At 37.1% G+C, this 23280-nt stretch overlaps 1 protein-coding gene across 5 annotated transcripts; it reads left to right on the top strand.

Annotated features, from left to right (window-relative positions):
- Positions 1-47: 47 nt before the first annotated feature.
- On the top strand, positions 48-23248 carry LOC126864786 (E3 ubiquitin-protein ligase UBR4). 5 transcript variants are annotated; one of them, XM_050616494.1, is made up of 40 exons: positions 48-179; positions 400-497; positions 588-1042; positions 1143-1667; positions 1745-1908; positions 1991-2225; positions 2308-2425; positions 2884-3038; positions 3114-3282; positions 3371-3600; positions 3681-3804; positions 4065-4291; positions 4672-4881; positions 4995-5182; positions 5257-5398; positions 5544-5821; positions 5946-8203; positions 8302-8504; positions 8598-8757; positions 8888-10269; positions 11280-11437; positions 11548-11694; positions 11810-11842; positions 12019-12220; positions 12300-12489; positions 12577-12966; positions 13047-13633; positions 13744-13860; positions 14069-14281; positions 14871-15047; positions 15132-15306; positions 15389-15539; positions 15634-16012; positions 16101-16403; positions 16489-16721; positions 16860-21234; positions 21408-21862; positions 21970-22294; positions 22398-22557; positions 22807-23248. In XM_050616494.1, exons 1-40 carry the CDS (start codon positions 58-60, stop codon positions 22866-22868), a joined length of 16275 nt encoding a protein of 5424 aa, XP_050472451.1. In that variant the 5' UTR covers positions 48-57; the 3' UTR covers positions 22869-23248. The 5 variants fall into 5 exon arrangements, with proteins under 5 accessions (XP_050472451.1, XP_050472450.1, XP_050472454.1 ...); XM_050616493.1 differs by having other exon boundaries at positions 2863-3038; XM_050616497.1 differs by lacking the exon at positions 11810-11842.
- Positions 23249-23280: the final 32 nt, after the last annotated feature.

Here is a 23280-nt window from a genome sequence, read left to right as displayed (position 1 = left end):
AAGTACCACTGTGGAAAAAGAAAAGATAGGTTCGAACAAAGTCGAACAGTTTCAAAAATGGCGACCAAGATTCGTGGTAGCTATTCATGGTCAGCAGTAACGAAACCATTATTAGCAATATCACAAGGATCATTCGATAAAAATGATATCTTGGAATTGGCAAAAAGCATTGTTATACGGTAAGACTCGTAACGTTTTTAAATTAAAACGATTTAGGTACAAGAAATTATTTTGATTATAATCTCCGGAGTGAGAGAGAGAAAGAGAGAGAGAGAGTGAGTGAGAGAGTGAGAGGGTCGTATGTTTCCAATGACAACCCTGAAAAATATTTTATTTTTTTAGTTATTAATTTTAATCGTTTATTCATATAGTTTTATTTATCTTTGTTATAATTTTTAGCGAATATGACTTCCTCTGTAAAGGAGAGCTGTATGATACCTTTTATACATCTGTGGCAATTCTTGCAGCAGATTATTTCTGTAGTTGCATCAATACATGTAAGTTTTGAATCTTTGTTTTGTCTTTGTAAGGGACAGTTTTTTAACGAATTGTATATATTTCTTGACTAATTCTTTGTGATTTTACAGTTTCCAAAAGTCAAATATCTATAGTTTGTCAAGCATGTAGAGTTCTGCTTCTTCGTCTTATGGATAAATTATCTCATCATCAAGTTCAGTTAGGAAATGGGACACCTACTCTCTTAAGTACAAAACAACTACTGCTTCCAATTCTTGCACTTTGTACTGGACAATCTTTACTTTCATCTACTGAAGAAGCAGCCTTGATTGCTATGATAAAAAATTCTGACATACCACATGACATTAAATCACAGTTATCCCCAGAAGCTGAGAAGGATACTTCTCAATCATCTAAAGATTCTGAACGAATACAATGTGATTTATCCGGCAGTATTCTAGAACAATTGACTATGCCATTACAAGGTTCTACAATATCAATGCCTGTTGTTGTTGAAAATTCTAATGAGAGTGCAACGAAAACTACGAATGACAGTGTTGTTAATGATGTTCATTCAGACATAAAGGTATCTTCTATGACTCAGTTTATATGTAACATATACATATATCTATGATTAATGACAAAGGTAATATATTCATTCTAAAAATTTAATTTTTATTTTGCAGACAACATTTGTTACAAGTAACATAAATATTCTTCGAAATATGGATGTAGGAGACACGCTGTTAGATATGTGTTTAAATCTTCCTCACTTGTCGTGTTATACTCGCAAATATCAAGCATATTTACATAAAAAAAGTTTCACTTTACCCGTGAATGCCTCTGACGCACATGCTATACGTCATAATTTACATTCTGTGTCGAACGATATTAATATCGTTCACAACGTAATATCTCTGTCTTTCTTAGAACCATTAACTCCAAGTAAATTAGAAAAATTATCGTTACTGACCATGTCTTGTTTATATTGCTCGATTGTATACGCGACTGCATCAAGTATTGTTGGAATAACGAATGCTGTGTCACCGAAGTGTAGTACAAATACCTCTGCTGGAACGCAAACCGCTTCAAGTATTAAAACTGCAGAAGAGGAGTATGATACTCTGGCGATTACCGTTGTTGAAAAAAGCCTCGAAATATTTGGTTTAGTCTCAAACGTAATTAAAAATAGCACACGCGCCGGAGGTCATGTAAGAAATTATTTTCACTCAATGCAAAAATTGGTTTGTTCATGTAACAGTGCAAATAACTTGATTATTTATAATAGATTCTGCAAAATCATCTATTAATCGGAGTATGGTTGTTGGTGGCTGGTTTACAAGCTCAACTTACAGTGAGTGGTTTAAGTGCGACGGATAAGGGGAAAGAGGAAAAGGGTAAATCACCTAGTAAAGTACGTGATGGAACAATTCGCGTCAATCTTATGAAAATGTAAGATATTGAACTTTAATACTTTCTACTACTTTAATGATTGATTAGAATCGAAAAGTAATTGAAAATTCTTGTATTTCAGACAACAAGGTTTTGGAGTACTTTCAGTCGCTTTAGCTTCTCATGCGCTTACATTAATGAGTGCTCTGCTAGAAGATGTTTCGATCGAAGCAATTGCCGATTCTTCTACTCCGCCAGAACCCGCTCCATTGGATATACTTTCCACTGCTACCGCGCTTCAAAGGGCGGTTACTTTTCTACAAGCTGTACCACTTAATCATCTATTATTTTACTTAGCCACTATAAGTTACAGAAGGGTCAGTCTGTAGTAATAACGCAACTTGTTTTTGATTAATACAGTATTTTTATTAACGCCTGCTCAATCAATTTATGTTGTAGGCGTGTACCTTGAAGAGAATACAAAAACATCCATTTGAAGGCGATGCTTTAAGTCAATCTGATTCTACTACTTACTATGAAGATTTACTAAGTTGTTCAGATAATTCTACTGATGAAGGTAAAAGAATATTTATTGTGCAATACACAAAATCGAAATTATATTACTTTTTTTTCGTAATCATAACGAAAATAAATAAAAAAGGAAAAGAAAAACGAATTATACTTTTGGCAATATCTTTATGTATTTAAATACAGAGTTGTTCATTGGATCATATAAAAAGAACCTAAATATTTTTCTATTCTATTATTTCACTACATTATTAAGAGATATAAAATAATAGTCAATAAATTTCATATATATATATATATATATAGTATAATACAATATATTAAGAGGAAAATTAAAAAATTATATATATAAAGTGTGCATTTGCCATGTGTATATTTCACGTGATACATATTTTAAGTACATAATTTTAAAGTTGTTGTTTTTATAATTTTATCATTTACATAAGCAGATGATTAACGGTGTAAATGCGTCTTCTCGCTATACAGAAAAAACTGTTATGTCGATAGAGGAGGACAGCGAACCTATTTTGGGCTTATGGTTTGAGGAAACAATTGCCCCATCTGATGGATCACCGGCGAATGGTACAAAAGAACCCAACAATGAAACCAACGCTGAACGAACTGTAACTACTATTGTTCCTGATAATCGTGAACCTCATGGAGTAAGTGAATTCATTTTTCATTTTGCAAAAATCAGTAAGAGATATTAGAGTAATTAGTTTCATTCTCAATTACAGTATATATCATTGGCTACTAAAATTTTTCAATTCATGAATCAACATTTGATTGGCAATAGAAGTTCATATGTTCGCGAATATGTGGTAAATGGCTTAGTTGAACAACAGATGGTTATATTAGCGGCAATAATTAGAGATTTAGATCATGAGACTGCTAGGACAGAGACTGGTAGGTATTTATGTATTTGTTTAATAATCATACAGTGTTTACACATTCATATGATTAGTACTGCTACAAAGCATGCATTCCATTTTAGGCACTATATCGGTATTCTACGGTGCCACACTGGGTGCTATGTATTCCGAATTTTCTCAAGCTTTGAGTCTTTACACGCATAATTTACTTGTTCAAAATACGTTGAGCGAAAGTTTACAAAACACCCTTCTCCAGCATTTAGGTGTAAATCCATGGTCTGGGACAGAAAGTACAACTCCATGTACTTGGCCCCTTCAAGTCTATCCGAGAACATTAAGTGTGTTGGCACAGGTGTGGTTTTATTACATATCGGGCGTATGATTTCATGTAATCTTATAACTTTCACTAATTATAGGCATTGTCAATGATAGGTTCTTTTACTAAAACCTCGAGCAGAGAAAGAAGCAGCTTGTATAAGCATATGGCATCGTTTGATTACAACTATAGTAGAAAACGTATGCAATCCACCCTCTACATTTGAGGCAGAAAACGAAGGTAAGAAGGAACGATGCGTGTTTTTATACACGTGTAATATATAAGCAATAATAAGCATATATACAGGTAACATTACTCAAACCCAATCTATATGGTGTTTTGTATTTTGCTTGTTTCTGTTTTGTTTTCTTAATCGAATAGAAATATCTTTCTTTCCTTTTACTGAAACACGTTTTATTAATACAAGGTGAATTAAATCATAAACTTTTTTACATTTTGCCTGGCAGAACATATAACATTTTTTATATCAATATTTGCAGATTTGAACGTGGAACACGCTCAACTAGTTTTGATTTTATTCCACTCTCTTAATTTCATGCAAAAGAAATCGGTACTACTTGTAACCGGTAGCGGTGCTGTGCGTTGTAGCGAAGCTGTTAAAACTCCAATGAAAGATTCTCAGTTACTGCATCTGTCACGATTATTGTTACTACTTGAATACATGATGAAACATCTTTATGATGCTCCACCCGCATTACTTGAACAAGTAAGTAAACTTATTCTGGTGATTTGAATATTATTACTATAAAAAGCATTTAGTATTATTTCCCGTTTTTCATAATTCTCATCTCATTCTTCATTTTCATTTTCATATTATATATTTTCATTTATATCATTATGTTCTTTAACGGGGTTACAAAGAGTACACGTTATTAATATTGCGTTAGATAACGTGAATGCGTAAAATGCGAAAATAATGACGTGTTTGTTATATATGAGCAAAACGCGACAAGATACCAGGGCCACCAAATTGAAAGATACATTTGAGTGGTAGTAAAAATCTTGTACATTTCCATCATGAGCTAAGTATGAGATGTTCATATATGAATTTATTAATAATTTATAAATTGTACGATTAACACATAGGTTCGATGGAATCTATTTTCTGCGACGAGTTTAGTTTGTGATGCAAAAGATGGTAATAAACAAACGGCTCGTATTTTTACGCCATGGACAGTAATTGAAGACAATTATCGTAAAATTGGTAATCAAGATGAATTCTCAATGAAGCCTCGGTTTTACAATCTTTCTACTACAGATTTCAATAATCAGGATACTCCAAAATTGGATGGGGTGGTTGGTATATTATGGTTTATTGATAAATTGCTACAAAACAATTCTTCGTTAAGTTTCTAATTCTATTTATAATATAATTTTTAATTTCATGTATATTGTATGTATGTTTATAGGCTTGTAATTTCATACTGGGTGCACCAGATAAAATGAAATATCCTCTTTTGGTTGATGCATTAATAGATATTTTGAACGTACTGAATCAAGCTGATATGCAAAAGAGGACTAGTAGTGATGGTAAAGATAAATCGCCCACTTTCATAGGATTATGTGCGATTCGTTATTGTTTTTCCATATGTTGGCGGTAAGTAATACACGATATATTTTTTCAAGGGAATGTCATACTCAAACTTACTGACAGTTAACAATTGTTAACAGATTATTGCTAATGTTACCACCATCTACTCTATATATGGATAAACTGGCTCTTGGTGAGGAAATTCCTGCTGGGCCAATGTTATTATATTCTTTAATTTGGGGACCTAGAGCCGCATGCAAAACTTTTACCAGTTGGATGAATGTAATGTTTGATTTTAATCATATTTTATCATAATATCTATAATTTTATTATAATAATCATAAATTAAGATTAAATCAATTAAGTGAAATTGCTATGTTATCGGAATATTTAATTAAATTTATAAAATTGTTATTTCTACTAACAGGATTGTCTAATCAGACAAGGAATGTATGCGCAATATGCGAGAAATCTTTTGAAAACGGTATCATCTACTGTAAACTCCCTCAAATATGATGTTACCGTCGCAAAAAATTGCATTACGGCATTGAAACCAGAAACTAACTATAACAATAAAATAATACCGAAAAATGCGTTACCTAAACTTAGCTCATTGTGTATTTTGGCTGCAGTTATTGGCAAATTACAAATTCTTTTTTACGAAAGTCTATCGAAGAGTCAAAACGAAACTATCGAGAGTTCGAAGTAAGTTAAAGTGATTATATTCTCTGATGATACACCTGTTGAACCTATATTTGTTACACCTTTTTCTTTATTTAATTTCAAGTATTATTGGCCCGTCTTAAACTCAAATTTATTCTTTGTACAGAAACACACAAAGTTCAGAATCCGGAACTACGAATGCAAATAAAATGATGATCAGTATATTACCACATGTTCTCTCATTAACAGAATCGATTCTATACTCGTGTCGATCAAATATATTGCACGAGATGCTCGAATCTTTCGAAGTAGATGGTAAATACGGTCCTCGAGATTATTCTATACTTGACGATATCATTGCAATGGCAAGTGCAAATTGGTCAACTGAAGCGTCCTTGATCTCGTTTTTACCAAATTCTGTAAAATCTGTCATAGATAAATGGAAATCTATCAGTGTTGTCCATATTCCTTGGAACACTTATACGAATGACGTTATACCAGCGGAGAGTTACATTCTGGCTACTGTGTGTCAACATATCAGCTCACTTTCTGAATATCCGACGTTTTCTATTAATCCGTCTTTGAAAAAGTTGTTGCGCAATTTAGTTACATTTATAGTAGAATATGTAACTCCTACAACAGCACCAGAAAACACGGACGTGCATAATCAAGCATTGGATATTCTTATTGCACTATCTATGGATGCTCGCACAGATTATCTTCAAGATATGACTAACAAGGCTTTGACAAAACTGCTAGGCGATAGCGATAGTGAAGCACGACAACTACGAGAACATCTTTTTGTATTGCACCGTACATATAATTTGATAATCGAATATACGAATGACACCCAAGATCCCGTTAATATTACCGTTAATGAAAAAATCATGAAACGATGTATTAAATATTGGGAACAACTATTAGAAAAACCGGTCGGATGCAAAGCATTAGATTTATTCTTTGCACCAAACACCAATCGATCCCTTGTTTCTGTATTGTTATCTATAACATCTTCACAATCTTCACAACAATTTGCCACCCACGTTTTAAGATTTTTCAACACATTGTTCAAAACAGCTGAGAAAGGCAGTGACGGGTCATTAGAACGTCTTTGCGGATCCGTATCGAATTTAGCTCATGTAGAGCCAGAAAAGTTGCAAATATGGTTGAAACAAATTATTTTAGGAGCAACGAGTATTTCTCCAAATGCACCGTTGACAAACGTACAAACACCAACGATGGTAACTACAAATGCGTTGGTTGCCGTTGCTAATACAACCGAAGATGCCCCGAAATCGGACGAGGTTGCTAATGTACCGAATAATGAACAAGATCGATGGTTAATTTCGCTATCAAACGATTCAGCTAGCAATAACCAATCAACAAGTATCACTGATGATCAACAACAGCAACAACAACAGCTTCAACAGCAACATTCGATGCATGAAAATAGTCGGCTTTTACGAGCGCTTACAAATTATATAGTTAAAGAGAAAAGCAGCGTCGATGAAGGTGTACCTGTTACGATTCTTCGAGCCCTCATACCATTAGCTTATCACATTCTTTCTCCAACGATTGAGGGCAACGGATTCTCCGATTTAATGAACGTTATGTCCACATTAGCCGACGCTGGTTCCGAGAAAGGACACACTTTACTATTTAAAGCCGCAATCGAATGGATTGAACTTTGCAAGGAACAACTGATGAATAAAGATCTTCAAAGTTTGGATAAACCATTACCATTCGTCGAAGCTGGCTGTTGTATACTGAATTATGTAGCAGATGTAGTAAGTGCGATTTGTCCTCAATTAATGCAATCACAAGATCGAGCAACTAGTCCACCATGGGAAGGTGCTACTCCAGTTAATGATGTGAATGATAGCGATTGGATAGACGATATTCCACACGAAGATGAAGATAGTGCGGCTGACGATTCTGATGACGACAGTCTTTGTAACAAGTTATGTACGTTCACCATTACGCTAAAGGAGTTCATGAATCAACATTGGTATCACTGTCATACCTGCAACATGGTAAACGGAGTTGGAGTCTGCACAGTATGTGCTCGCGTTTGTCATCGCGGACATGATGTTACCTATGCGAAATATGGAAATTTCTTTTGTGACTGCGGTGCAAAAAATGACGGTTTTTGTCAAGCTTTAACTAAACGAAGTCCTCAATCATCGGAACATCAGACCAACACATCTGCTGTCGGTTCTGGAAATATAGCTGCATCGACCAGCATTTCGACCGGCGTTGCTAGTACAAGTTACGGGAATACGCTTGGTACGTCTGTTGAGAATCGAGATCTATTCCTCACAAGCAGTTTACGACGAAGAACTTCGAGCCCTTTATATTTGTCTGACAAACAAGAGAGACAAGGACGCGACAAACAGAGACATGCGTATTTGGCTAAACAATTAGGTAATTATTTTCGCTTGTACTCATTTTTTTTTTTCGATCGGAGAATTCTTTTATTTGCTTTGAATTCTCATTAACCTGGTTGATAACTCATTGAACAGAAACATCGAAGGATTGGATACAAGGTTGTCTTTGGAAAAGTGGTTTGGTATCGTCGTTGGTAGATCTGACACGTGCTTTACTACCGGCAGTAGATGCATCGTGTAGAAAAAACTCAGCAATTGGTTGTCATGCACGCGCTCAAATGGCACTTAAACAATTACACACGGTGGATAAAAAGTTTGAATATACCGATCAGTTAATGGTATGTGCGTTCGTTTTCTGGCAATGGCAAAGGATTCATTGTCTATAACGGTGGAATTAACAAAATTACATTATTGTGTGATGTTAATTTCAGCTTCCCACATTGGGATCCCAAGAAGGAGCATTTGAAAATGTTCGAATGAATTACTCGGGAGAACAAGGACAAACTATTAGACAATTGTTATCTGCACATATGATACGTCGCGTTGCAATGTGTTGTCTATCGTCCCCACATGGTAAAAGACAACATTTGGGTGAGTGATTTTGTATCAGTATCTTCGCATTTTATTTCGATCTTTCATGTATCGCTTGATGATGTATGTATTGATTCATTTATTTTACTATAATTCATGTATAACATACATATTCTTTTCTTTTTTATAGCGGTCTCACACGAGAAAGGAAAAATAACAGTGTTACAATTGGGCGCATTGTTGAAACAACCTGATTCGTCGAAGAGAAAATTAACATTAACGAGACTTGCTTCTGCTCCGGTACCCTTTACTGTATTATCTGTAACTGGAAACCAATGGAATGAAGATTTCTTAGCAGTCTGTGGTTTTAAAGATTGTCACGTATTAACTTTTAATACTTCTGGAACCGTGTCAGATCATTTAGTTCTGTATCCTCAATTGGAAACTGGCAATTTTATTATAAAAGCAATTTGGCTGCCTGGATCTCAAACTCAACTTGCTCTGGTCACCGTAGACTTCGTAAAGATTTATGATCTTGGAAAAGACGCTCTTTGTCCTCAATATTATTTTTTAGTGCCTACTGGAAAGATAAGAGATTGTACATTTATGCATGCAGAGGATGGTATATTTTATTTGTTGATAATATCTTCGGCCGGTTATATTTATGGTCAAGCGATGGATGAGGTAAGCTCAGCAAAGTACGGACCTTTCTATGTAACGAATACTCTCGACGTGTATCATCCAGAAATAAGAGATAATGGCCAAGTTGGCGGTGGAGGTGTGTCGATTTATTATTCGCATGCTTTACAATTACTCTTCTTCAGTTACGCATGTGGTAAAAGTTTCATAGCACCTCTTAAATACATGGAAACTGATGTAACAACTGTTTTTCAAATTAATCTTACTGGTAACAAAAGTTCGAATGGGAACAAATCAAACAACAATCAACCACAACCATTATGTCAATGGAGTGAAGTACCCAATCATCCTGGATTGATCTGCTCAATTTTAGAAACGAGTAATAATCCTGTAATATTAATGATTAAACCTGATACAATAATGATTCAAGAAATTAAAGCTATTCCTGCTAAGGCTAAAATAATGGACATGGTTGTCATAAGACATCCGAGTTCAAACGCCGAGCATCGCACGACTTTAATTCTATTATGTGAAGACGGAAGTTTGAGAATTTATATGGCTGGAATGGAACAAACTGGCTATTGGATGTCTCCTACTGTTCAACCAGTAGGTACGATGGCCACGGTTAAGCCGGCTCGAAAAAAGAAAACCATCAAAACGGGAAAACCAACAGGATCCGTCACTTTTCCTATTGACTTTTTCGAACATTGTCAAGTGATGAATGATGTGGAATTCGGTGGTAATGACTTGCTACAAATTTACAACGTTGCCCAAATTAAACATAGGCTCAATACAACTGGAATGTATGTTGTTTCTACAAAAGCAATGGGATTCATTGTTGAAGTTACTAATAATGACGCTGTTTTGGTTATGACGGGAATTCGAGTATTACTCGGAAATCAAGACGTTCAAAGAGCACCAGTTTACATTGAGGTAAATCTAATTCGTTCTTCAACTTTACTCAATGCTTCATTTGTATATATATATATGTCGGAGATGAAAGAACACCGGAGTCTGTAATTGAACAATTGTAGTTATTCAATCCGATTGTAATTGTTTGAGAGTTGTGATAATGAGCTTGGGCTCGAGGCGACAGTCAGTCGCCGAACGTAGCCGCGGTCACGGGATGAACGCTTTGTCTAACAAAGGTATGGAGTAATTCTATAGCTCTCCTTAAAAGAAATATTCGTGGCGGCACGCGATAGTAAACATTCCAACGGTTTCTGTCCCGTGGCTCGCCACACGCAGACCCTATTCTTCGAGCAAGATGATTGCCAGATGTCGATGCGTCTCCGCAGTACGTGTTCAGCTAGCCTGAGGGCCCGTCATAAATCTTAGGGTTTAGTTGACTAAAGTCCTTCAAACAAACAGTCTTTGTCCCAGCTACGGGAAGATAGGAGAGACCCATTTTCCAACGAACGGCGTCTCCCACTAGCAACTTTCTCTCGAGGGCGGCTAGCATCTTTTTCTAACCACCGATATGGAGATTGACCAATTAGCAGCAACACCAATTTCCCTTACTTTCTGAACGAAGGCTTTTCTCGACGAATCCGATGATCTCGTGTCCTTAGACATACCCCATTATAGTTTTCCTCTGTGGGATCATCGGGACGGGAAAGGCATTCTCGCTCGCGATCTCACTGATGAGAGGAGTAACCCTTTACGACCAGTGAATATTACGCATCCGACTTAGATTTTGTGAGTGCGTTCATCTATCATCCCGTCGACCGCGGATTCGTTATTGAACCTAGGATCATTGTCATTAGTTTCTCGAGTACCTAACTACCACGGTTACTTGTCCGGTTCTATAATAATTGTATTTGCACTAGTCAATGTCTTCTCTATTGCATAACGACAACGTGTAACCCAAACGAAGATTCGTTTCACGCTCCTAACCCTAATTCTAATGTAAACCCGACATATATAAAATACTCTGTTTACAGGTGTTTGGTAGAAGTATTCGCACAACTTTAAGTAGAAGCCGTTGGTTTGACATACCTTTAACTCGAGAGGAAAGTCTTCAGGCTGATAAAAAATTAACTATTACATTTGGACCGTCTCAAGATCCTGAAGGTGTCATTATGGTGGATTGTATTAAGATGTATGTAAAAACCTGTAACGACAAAGTATTGTTATGATAAATTAATTTTCATTCATCACTTGTTTCTTGTTTTCTCTTTTTCTCGACTTTATTAATGTTTTTACATTTAGATACGGTAAGACGAAAGACGCATTTGGCTGGCCTGAAGAAATAGAAGATGTTCCGACAGGTCAATCAACGTCTGCACCAGTCACCACGATAAATAGCGAGACAGATAGTGCCTTATCTGCACCTACATCTTTGTCCTCCGTTGATAGGTATCTATACAATAATAATTAAAAATATATACATATATATACAATTTCTATTTTAATGTACATACATCTGTTAATTATGTACAATGAAATCTTTTATCGTTGCATAATGCTTTAGCACAGCAAAGGACAATTCCCTTGATATTGATAGGTAAGGAAAACTTGAAGTAATTAATCATTTATGGATTAATTAAAGTAAGAAAAACTTTCGAATTAGATATATATATATATATAAAAAATTTCATATAAAATACACTATATACTATATAGAATATTACAGAAAACTTCCTATGAAGAATGATATTATTTGAAGTATATTAATTTTAGGATGATCGCAGGTATGTTAGAAGTTTTGGAATTATCTTTCAATGTACCCTCTAATGACGAGAACAAGTTACCACTGAAAGCAACAACTATCGAGGTAGCATCGCAACTGCTCATATTACCGACTCCCCCACCTGTACAAATGCATACAACCGCGCTTTTAGCCGCTTTACATTCATCCAAACAAGCATATCATCTTCACAAGGTGAGTTTCACTAAATATAAATATGTCTTTTATTATTATTATTATTATTGCTGTCATTGTGATTGTTACTATTATTTAGGATCATGTATTGCTATCACATGTATTGGAATCGTTGAAATCTATGAGAGAACTTGAGGACACTCGTGACATAGATGCAGAAAACTTTTATAGGCTGGTACTTATAGTTCGGAGTATATCCATATCACGACCACAAAATCTTGCCAAGTTTACCGACCAATACACGAACAAACCAATAGATGAAACCAATGGTAAAATTATTATCACTGATTAAGAGAAAGCTACTTAGTCCATTTGTGCAATAATTAATAAATGTTACATTTTGCTTCTGGATTTAGTACCAATTTTTGAAAACGATCGACAAAGTATTAGCCAGTCTCGTAAAAGCGCGGATGAAAGTCAACAACATTTAGTAGTACAACTTATGGAAATGCTGTGGTCTTTGCATATGGCTTATCCAAAAAATATGGCCCTTGCACCGGTTGTAGTCCCAGGATTAACTCATGCCGAAGGAACGATTCATGCGATTGTCGAAATAATACACGCATTTACGACATGTGATGTGGAAAAGAATATTCCCTTAGCTGCTAAATTATATTTACAATTATTACTATCATCTGATACGACCATCAGTTTCACTGTTAAACAGGCAATAATCCGCGTACTTCGACCAAGGTACAAAAGAAGAAGAGTTTATATACCAAGTCCCCCAAATTGTAGCACACCAGGTAAAGGAAATAGCGAGATGTCATATGTGTAAATATAAATAGTTTTGATCATTATTCTAATTAAGTTTATTCTAATTAAGGAACGGCTGCGGATACAGAAGAAAAGCCAACAACATCATCTGTGCCATCTCATCGAGAATTGCCAACAACCACACCAACAGCGTCGACAACAGATCGAGAAACAGAACAACATTTAGATATAGAATCAATAGGGTCGTCAGTGGTTGATCCCTTAGCAGTTATGTTAGTAGCAGATAATAATCAAGATTCATCTACTCCTACAACTAGTGCGGTATCCACTACTACAAGTAGAAACTCAGCTGGTGGCACTAGTGGTGCTGGTACCAGTAGCAGTAGTAGTAGTGGACCGATAGCAAGGGGGGCGGTAAATCCTTTGGAAACGTTGCTCGGTTCGGGAAGTTTCCCACAGATATTAGACGTACCACCAGATACCGACGACGAAACCATGGTGGAATTGGCAATTGCACTTAGTTTACAAGATCATGAAAGTGGAAATGCTGATTTGCAAGTATTACAACAAGGATTCCAACAAAGTCTTTCGAACTTACAAGGATTGGAAAACCTTCAAAATTTAAATGGACCAGCATTGGAAAGTTTACAAGTATTAGCAGCGCAAGGTTTGGTTCAAGTTCAAAATACAAATTCGGTAAGAATTGAAATTTCAAGTGAATATGTTTAAGAGAAAAAGGAAAAAGAATTTCAGTGGAATTTCAGTCAAATCTAATTTTTTACCAGTGAACTTTCTTCCCTTCCCAGGGTCAAGAAGGTGGAGGTCACTACTCTGACACGACTGCTTCTGCTGGAGGCTCAGATGACGAGGGATCAACTGCAGCTACAGATGGCAGTACGCTGCGTACATCTCCAGCAGAACAAGTGAGTTACTGTACGGTTTTCTCAACCATCGACAGCAAGTTGAGACTGTGTTTGTCGTGTTTACTTTCAATGCTGTTTACTCTCGTAGCTGTTTGTTTATTGGTAATGAGCAATACAAAGAAGAAGAGAAACAGTGAGAGAGGGCGGAGGGAGGGAGATTATTTTATCGTAGATGGTAGTGTAATGTTTGGGATATATTTTATGTTAGGGTGGTAGTGGTGGTAGCAAGGGTAGCGAGAGCGGTGGAAGCGAGAGCGGAGGAAGTGCTGTAGACAGCATGACGGGGGAGCATAATGTATCGGGAAGGAGCTCCGCGTACGGAGACAATGGTCCCGATTCTATACCTCCGATTGGAGGAATTGGAGTCAACCAAGCACCACGTTCCGAAACTAATTCCGTGGGTGTCCCCGCGGCTTTCACCGTAAGTGCTTCCGTCACTGCGTTCGTCGTTGGCGTTACTGTTTTTCATCGTTACTCTGTATTCAGTATATTATGACTATGATTATGTGGTGAACAACAAATACTTGTTTCTGATCTTTTCCCAAGTGTCGCCTGCGTTTCATTCATCTTGTTCGTCCATTCGCCCCTCCCCAATATACATTCGTCCGTTCGTTGTTCGTGCAACTTTTTTTTTAACGGTAGACTCTCGATATGACAGACGCGTTTGTATTTAAAGTTGGTTCACTTTCAGTTTCAATTCCAGTTCCAGTCTCAGTGTTAGTTTCAATTTCGATATTAGTTTTAGTTTCAGTTTTAGTATTCAGTTCTCCAACACACACCTTCGTACTCGCGCATCGCGTCTCGAAACACCCTTTACAGGTTGTATTTTTCAATTACTGTTATATCTACATTAAGATATGGTATGTTCAAAACGAAAGTCTACCGTAGGTAATTCGCATTCTCCCTCTTTTCTTCTTTCCTCTCATTATATTGATGCTCTTTACTGCTCTGTAACAGAAATGAGCTATGGATGAATTGCCGTTATACAATAGAATTACTTTTTTTGACAGGTCACTGAGCAAGAAGAAGGTACAGAACAAGAACACGCCACGGAACAAGAAAATGACACAAGCTGCGAAACTACTGCAAAACTGCATACAATACGATTATTATTGCTCGATAAGCTTATGCGGTTCGTCCCAAATTTAACGAACGTATCCGGTGTTTTGACTGTTCCATTTATGCAGGTTTGCTTATTTTTCTGCATATTTTGACCAAATCCTTTGATATGTATAATTTCTTTATTAAACTTAATGCAAGATATTCTTTAGGTTTTATTAATGTTAACTGCCGATTTAGACGGGCAAGAAGAGAAAGATAAAACTTGTGTTGAAAGACTACTTCGAATATTGGTAACAGAATTAGAAATGGATAAACCGGATACAAATAATATATGGCAGCGTACTAACAAGCGAGAAGTTCATTTGGTTATTATGCGGTTACTAAGTGAGTGATTTAATGATGAAAGCACATTGATCTGTTTATCTTTAATCATAACATAAATTAAAAATTTGTTTATCTATTACAGGCGTTTTAATGTCTCGCTCGAAACATACTGCTAAAACACAAGCGGAAAGTTCAAATTTTATTTCTCAAATGGCAGCCTCGATACTCAGCAAAGCTGGAGTAATTGATTATTGTTCGACATTACTAAAAGCATTATTAGAATATTGGAAAACGTATGATATCAATAAACATCTATATGGAAATATATGACATAATGAACACATCCAGCATGTACTGATCTATATGCGTCTTTTCCTTCTTCTATAGAACGTCAACCGAAGAAAACGATACTATACTTGGTGGTCAATTGCTTAAAGAACATCTTACAACCTCACTACCTGACATGTCACCGCTCTTTTTGCGACAACATGTTAAGGGACATGCTGGTGATATATTTGAACCTTATCCGCAATTATTAACGGAAATGGTGTTACGATTACCCTATCAAGTATACAAATATGCTGAAAGCAATTCAACACAGTCAGCTTTTGAACAACCTTGGTATTTTTATCTCTGCGAGTATATGATGTCTTATCAAGCACCACTCGTTAGAAGACAAGTACGCAAATTACTACTCTTTATTTGTGGTAATAAAGAAAAGTACAGACAATTACGTGACTTGCATGCTCTAATCTCGCATATTCAGGTAAGTTGACTTTGCTGTTGAGATTTTTATTATATTATATGTGTGAGTTACTCATGCAGTACTACATTGCACTTATCACACCTTTTAGTCAGTCCAACAATGCTGCACTGCTGGTGGATTCGATCCTCTTCAATCGCGTCCACATTCCATCAATTTACCATATGACTCATTAGTAGATTTAATCGAACACCTGAAATGCTGTGTTGAAATTGCCACAAGTCGCACAGGAAATTGGCAGCGATTCTGTTTAAAACAGAATACAGTACTCTCTTATTTGCTTACTGTATCAACGTTGTTGGATGAAGGCGTTAGTCCCACAGTATTGCAACTTTTGCAGTGTGCTATATGTTCAAGCAATAAATCGAAAGAAACGAAAGATACTAAAACGAAAGTAAGCGATGATATCATGTCTAGTCTCATTTTTTAAAAAAGAATTATTATAGAAAAGGAAATAGGTTATTCTTTTGCTTTGCTAGGAACCGAAATCTGGGACTGTAGTAACTTCAAAAGAAAGGCGAGAACGAGAAAAATCAGAAGATTCGGATACGGAAGCTAAATTCGAGGAAGCTCAATGCTTAGCATTAGTCGAACAAATTCAGAAGCAAGTTTCTCCAAACCTGTTGACGAAATTTATTCAAACATTTTTACTCGAAACGAACAATACAAATGTTCGTTGGCAAGCACATTCTTTGATACTGGCTATTTATAAGTAAGCAAATTTAAATTTTTTATGTAACCTTCACATTCTTTGATTTTCTTTTCTTTCCTATTTGTTCTTTCTTTTTTCTTCCATTTTTTCTTCTTTGTTTTTCTAAATCTAATTGTATTTCAATTGTACACTACGCAGAAATTCTGGTCCAGCAGATCAAGAAGTTCTACTAGACTTACTGTGGCGTTTATGGCCTTTGTTGCCAGCTTATGGTCGGAAAGCGGCACAATTCGTCGATTTGCTTGGTTACTTTTCCCTAAAAACTCAGCATGCAAGTAAAAAGATGCACACGTATATGGAGCAGGCAGTTGCAGTGCTACGCGCACAGAATCAGTTACTCGCACGTCACCCGAATGCGAATCTGTATGCGAATCTTGCTCAATTTGTCGAATTGGATGGATATTATTTGGAAAGTGAGCCTTGTTTGGTATGCAATAATCCCGAGGTATCAATGTCAACAATCAAGCTTTCCTCGATTAAAGTTGACTCGAAATTCACCACAACCACACAGATTGTAAAACTAGTCGGTAGTTATACGATAAGTCGCATAACTCTTCGCATAGGCGACCTGAAGAGAACAAAAATGGTGCGTACGATTAACATATATTATAACAATAGATCGGTTCAAGCGGTAGTCGAGCTGAAAAATAAACCCGCCATGTGGCATAAAGCTAAAAAGATAACGCTGGCTCAAGGACAAACAGAAATCAAAATGGAATTCCCGTTACCGATTGTTGCCTGCAATTTGATGATCGAATATGCAGATTTTTACGAGGATATACAGGCTTCTTCGGAGACCTTACAGTGTCCACGATGTTCCGCAAACGTGCCTGCGAATCCCGGTGTTTGCGGTAATTGCGGAGAAAATGTATTCCAATGTCACAAGTGCAGAGCTATCAACTATGATGAGAAGGACCCGTTTTTATGCCATGCTTGTGGTTTCTGTAAATACGCCAAGTTCGATTATACGCTTACTGGAAGGCCCTGTTGTGCAGTTGATCCTATCGAAAGCGATGATGATCGAAAAAAAACGGTAGCGACGATTAACACTTTGCTTGAGAAGGCTGACAGAGTGTACAAAACTCTGATTTCAAACAAGCCAACGTTAGAAATGTTATTGATTAAAATATCAGAGCATCGATTGGACCGTGGTTTAGTGGAAGAAGGTGCAGCAGCGGCAGCGGCGGCAGCCGCTATCCAAGTATCAAGTGGCGGTACTCAAGTAAACAGAGCCATACAATTGCTTGCTCAAAGATACTGTGGCGAATGTAAAACTTCTTTCGAAGAATTGAGTAAAATTATACAAAGAGTTTTGGCTTGCCGACGAGAACTTGTAGCATATGATCGTCAACAGCGAGACCAAATTATTGCTGGTTGCTCGTCAAGTAATGATACAACATCGACGACGACGAGTAGTAATGCAGGCAAAGAAGAATCTTTGGCAACAATGACAACAACGACAGCAACGACAGCGACGACGACGATGACCGTTCCCCAATCGGCAACAATAACGGCATCAACGATACCACATCAACAGTTGCCTGCTGTCGGATGCGTGAATCCGCAAACAGTAGGTCGTTGTTATGGATGTGCGACCGCAGCTACGGAACATTGTCTGACTCTGTTACGTGCTCTTGCTACTAATCAGGTAGCTAAAGAGGTTCTATGTAAACAAGGATTAATACAGGAGCTGGTCGAGCATAATTTACGCAAAGGTACCGTGCAAATGCAGGAAGAAGTTCGACAATTGTTGTGTCTAGTTACCAGAGACAATGCGCAATCTACTAAAGAACTTTGCTCTTTGTTGACTGGTCGAATCACTCTGACGCTTCGTGGTCGCGTTATTACATCGGATTTATCGTTGGCTGTACGTCACGAAATGGCGCTACTAGCAGCTTTGATTCAGAAAGAGGACACCTGTTGGGAACAGAAATTGCGTTGCGTGATGCAGTTATTCTTGATGGCGTGTAAAGAATCGAAAAGTCCAGTCGTGATGGAAAGCATTATTTTGCCGTGTTTAAAGATATTGCAAGGATTGGTAAAACCAGAGCAACCAGTAGTCTCAAAGAAAGCTAAAGACAGGGGTGTGGAGTCGTTAGCAACCGTTCAACCAACTGAGGGTATTACCATTGACGTAAATAAATGGTTGGATGGTGACCCAAAGCACTCATATTCCGAATGGATTCGTCGTATGCCTGCCGCGAGGAAAATGGAACAACAATCTTCGAGTAAACCATTGAAGAAGGAAGAGATTCGAGCGCTCTATTTAATGGAGAAATACGGACATAGATGGCATAATCGGTACTTAAGAGGTGCGCAAGGTATCCAACCGCTAAAATTGGCTGATGGAGCCTGGTTAAAGGAGGTCTTGTTTAATCCAAGTTCGCGACTGGCGCGACAAGTTGCTTGTAATATGATAGAAAGCCTCTGTCAGGGAACGGAACGAAAGAAAGAAGTGCTCGTATTGCTTACATGTTATTTAGAGGAATTACGTACGGCCGGTGAGAGTAGTACAGAATTTCTGACATTATACCAAAGTTTAATTAGACAACCACCATGGAAGCAGTTCTTAGCAGTACGAGGAGTTATGACTTTACTCGCGGATTTATTAACGAGGGAAATCGAGGAGCTCCATCGACTGGAAGAGACGACGTTGACCAGTGATTTAGCACAAGGTTATTCATTGAAAATGCTTACCGAACTGATGGCAACATTCCTCGAACAAGAGAATATTAAACAACAATATAAAAGCCGTTTGGTAGGTGCTGTGCTCAATGGTTATCTTTCCCTAAGAAGATTGGTCGTTCAGCGAACAAGATTAATCGACGACACACAGAAAAAGTTATTGGAGCTCCTTGAAGAGATGACCACTGGAACCGAAGAAGAGACAAAAGCTTTCATGGCAATCTGCGTAGAAACGGTGCAAAAATATAGCGTCGAGGATGTGCGTACACCGGTATTCATCTTTGAAAGGCTTTGTTCCATCATTTACCCAGAGGAAAATGATGTCGGAGAATTTTATCTGACACTAGAGAAAGATTCGCAGCAAGAAGATTTTCTTCAAGGTAGAATGTTAGGAAATCCTTATAGCAGTTTAGAACCTGGCTTAGGACCACTTATGCGGGACGTGAAGAATAAAATTTGTCTAGATTGCGAATTGATCGCTCTCTTGGAGGATGATAATGGAATGGAGCTTTTAGTTAACAATAAAATAATCAGTCTTGATTTGCCTGTAAAGGAGGTCTACAAGAAGATCTGGGTACCAGAAGGCGGAGAATGCGATGCTATGCGCGTGGTATACCGAATGCGAGGATTACTTGGAGACGCGACTGAAGAGTTTGTTGAAAGTTTAAATGCAAACAGCGAACAAGAGGTAAACAACGAAGAAGTCTATAAAATGGCGAACGTTTTAGCGGATTGCGGTGGTCTTCAAGTAATGGTAAATCGATTAGCGGCAATACAAAATGTAAATCGAGCTCGACCATTACTTCAGGTCCTTCTTAAACTGTTCCGACTCTCAGTCAAGGTGAAAAAAAATCAAGAAGTTTTAAGTAAATTGGGAGCGGTGATGGTGTTTTTGGACGTTCTACAACGTTGTCTTGCAACCGAATCGGAGAACTGGCAGGCAAAAATTACCGAACAGCTGTTGGAAATCATAGAAACGATCTTAACGCATGCATCATTATCTACGCTCGAAGCTTTTTCACGGACATCCAGTGGCCCGGAGCACATAAAAGCGCTTCTTTCTTGCGCTCAATCGACCGCGGTCAGGCAAAGCAATGTATTACCACAACTCGCACGTGTATTAGCCGCTTTGACATATGGAAATCGCGAGAAAATGGCCCTCCTCTGCGATTATTTCAAACCCGTGTTAGACTTTTACGAATTTGATCACGAACATACACCAGAGGATGAACAAAAGCTCGAGCTATTTTGCATTCTAACTCAAGCTATCGAACGAAACGCAATTGGGAACACTCTAAAAGATTACATCATAAGCATGGGGATTGTAAAAGATGCTTTCGAATATATAACCGTGCGGGCTCCTTGCCTTAAACCTACACTATTACGAACGGACAGTGATGAATTAAAGGATTATATATCAAAACCGGCACTCAAATATATCTTACGATTCTTAACTGGCCTAGCAACCGATCATGAACCAACACAGTTGGCAGTGTCACAGTTTACTATTAGTATAATACACAGATTGGAACAAGTATCTTCAGATGAACATGTCGGATCTCTAGCAGAGAATTTATTGGAAGCGTTATGCACGAACAAACGCGTTGCCGAATTAATCGAAAAGGCCCGGCAGCATACGCGTAGCGAGAAGAAACGTCTGGCAATGGCGATGAGAGAAAGACAGTTGGGTGCGTTAGGTATGCAAACTAACGACAAAGGTCAAGTGGTGGCTAGCGGAGCAATCCTTCAACAAATGGAAGACTTAGGTGATGAAACGGGATTGGTCTGCGTAATCTGTCGTGAAGGATACAAATTCAAGCCAAACATGGTAAGGATGAAATTTCGTTGAGAGACTAAGAGATCTCGAAAGAGCTACGTTTCTCTCTTATTAGCATGTATCAACTAAGGATTAATTAAGTTTTTGTAATTATTTTCGAGTTTCCTATTGATACTTACATACACTCATAGCTATTCGTTGTTATTTACTTAATTGGTTTTCAGGTTTTGGCTATTTATACCTTCTCGAAACGTTGCAACGTTGAGGAATTTGAAACGAAACAAAGGAAGACAGTAGGATATACTACCGTTACACATTTCAATGTTGTCCATGTAGACTGTCATATGTCTGCGGTAAGACTGGCACGCGGCAGGGATGAGTGGGAGAGTGCAGCGTTGCAGAATGCGAATACTAAGTGCAATGGACTTTTACCACTATGGGGTCCTCAAGTATTGGAATCTGCTTTTGCTAGTTGTTTAGCAAGACATAATACTTACCTGCAAGAGTGTACCAGCCATCGCGATATATCTTATCCATCCACTGTCCATGATTTAAAATTACTACTGTTGCGATTCGCTCAAGAGAAGAGTTTTCATGAAGATAGTGGCGGAGGCGGTCCACAATCGAACATGCACTTGATCCCTTATTTAATTCACACAGCACTTTACGTAATCAACACGTACGTCGAATAGCAGCTTTATTTAATTTTACTTTCTATTTCTTCTCGCATGTGCTACATTTATTATTCATTAACATTTAAATCTCATGAATCATATATTTTTCTAGTACGCTAGCAGATACTCGGGCAGACAAAACGTTAGTTGGATATTTAGAAACGCTACCAGGTTCTAGTTGGCTTGAAAATTGTTACGAAGCAGAAGGACCATTTTACCAATGCACGATGTCTCTTTTGCTTCATACACCAGCTCGTTGGAAAACATACAGAATTGCTCATCTAAACAGATTAATTGTTCTTGCCCATCAGCGATATGTTTCACCATCGAGTCCAACAAAAACTATTGTCGACATTACCGTTAAGCATTACGCGGTATATAAAAGCGCCTTAATCTTCTTTGGTCTAGTCGATTGTATTTATGCCAATTTCTTCAAGGTATACTCTTCTTCTTTATTCAGTCTACATCTCCTTATTGATTATATAATGTTTTGAATAATTCTTTATTTAATCTTATCATCTTTTATTCATTTCATCGCAGAAAGTTAACGTATTGTCCGATAATCAGTGGCCATCAGTCTTGGCTGAATATATTAGACATAATGATGAAGCCATGTTAAAAGCCTCGGAACGTGTGTTAGCTACGTACCGCGATGAACTGTTACCTTGCACATCTTTCGAAGAATTTTGTGATGTTGTAGGTAAGTAAAAAAAGAAATGACATAAAGCCAAATGATAGAAGAATTTCTGACCGTGTTTTATTTTGTGTAAGAAAAATTGCATTTTTCTAGTAAAAAAATTATTCATTTTTCATTTTTACTTAGCATTAATCAATATATCATGTCTATCATACCCAATGTATCTTATGTTTCGAACGATTCTTGATTGTCACTGTATAGACAAAAACAAATGTATTAAATACAAATAAATTTTTTTGATATTTGTTTTAGGTTTATTGGACGAAATAACGGATCCTACGTATATAAGTGATATTTTGAAGAAACTCGGTTAAAAAAAATTGGAAGAATGCTATGCTGTTGAAAGGAAATGCGCTCTTTTACATAAAAGTATAATGACTTTCTTCAAACTCTTGAGTTTCATCTTATTTTCAATGTTATTTTCTTTGCTCATACACATATGCGTGCACGTGCGCGCCTCTACACAAACACACTCTTATACATCTTACTAAGTTCCTTTCATTATCTCGGTCATTAATAAATGGAAATAATTCCAATTAATATACTCGCTCTGTAAATTGCGAGTTACTCGTTTGCTTTTTCGATAGACAAAAATCCAGTCAGTGTATCGCGTGTTGTAATTCAATTCCACAATTGTACGTTTAAAAAAAAAATATGCTTTAATAAAATAAGAAATATCGTATTATAATTTATACTTCGGCCTAGTAACATTTATTTATGCTGCAT

This window comes from Bombus huntii, chromosome 4 (assembly GCF_024542735.1).
Source record: "Bombus huntii isolate Logan2020A chromosome 4, iyBomHunt1.1, whole genome shotgun sequence".
NCBI lineage: Eukaryota > Metazoa > Arthropoda > Insecta > Hymenoptera > Apidae > Bombus > Bombus huntii.
The sequence above is the reverse complement of the archived record's forward strand: the minus strand, read 5'-3'. Positions and strand labels throughout refer to the sequence as shown.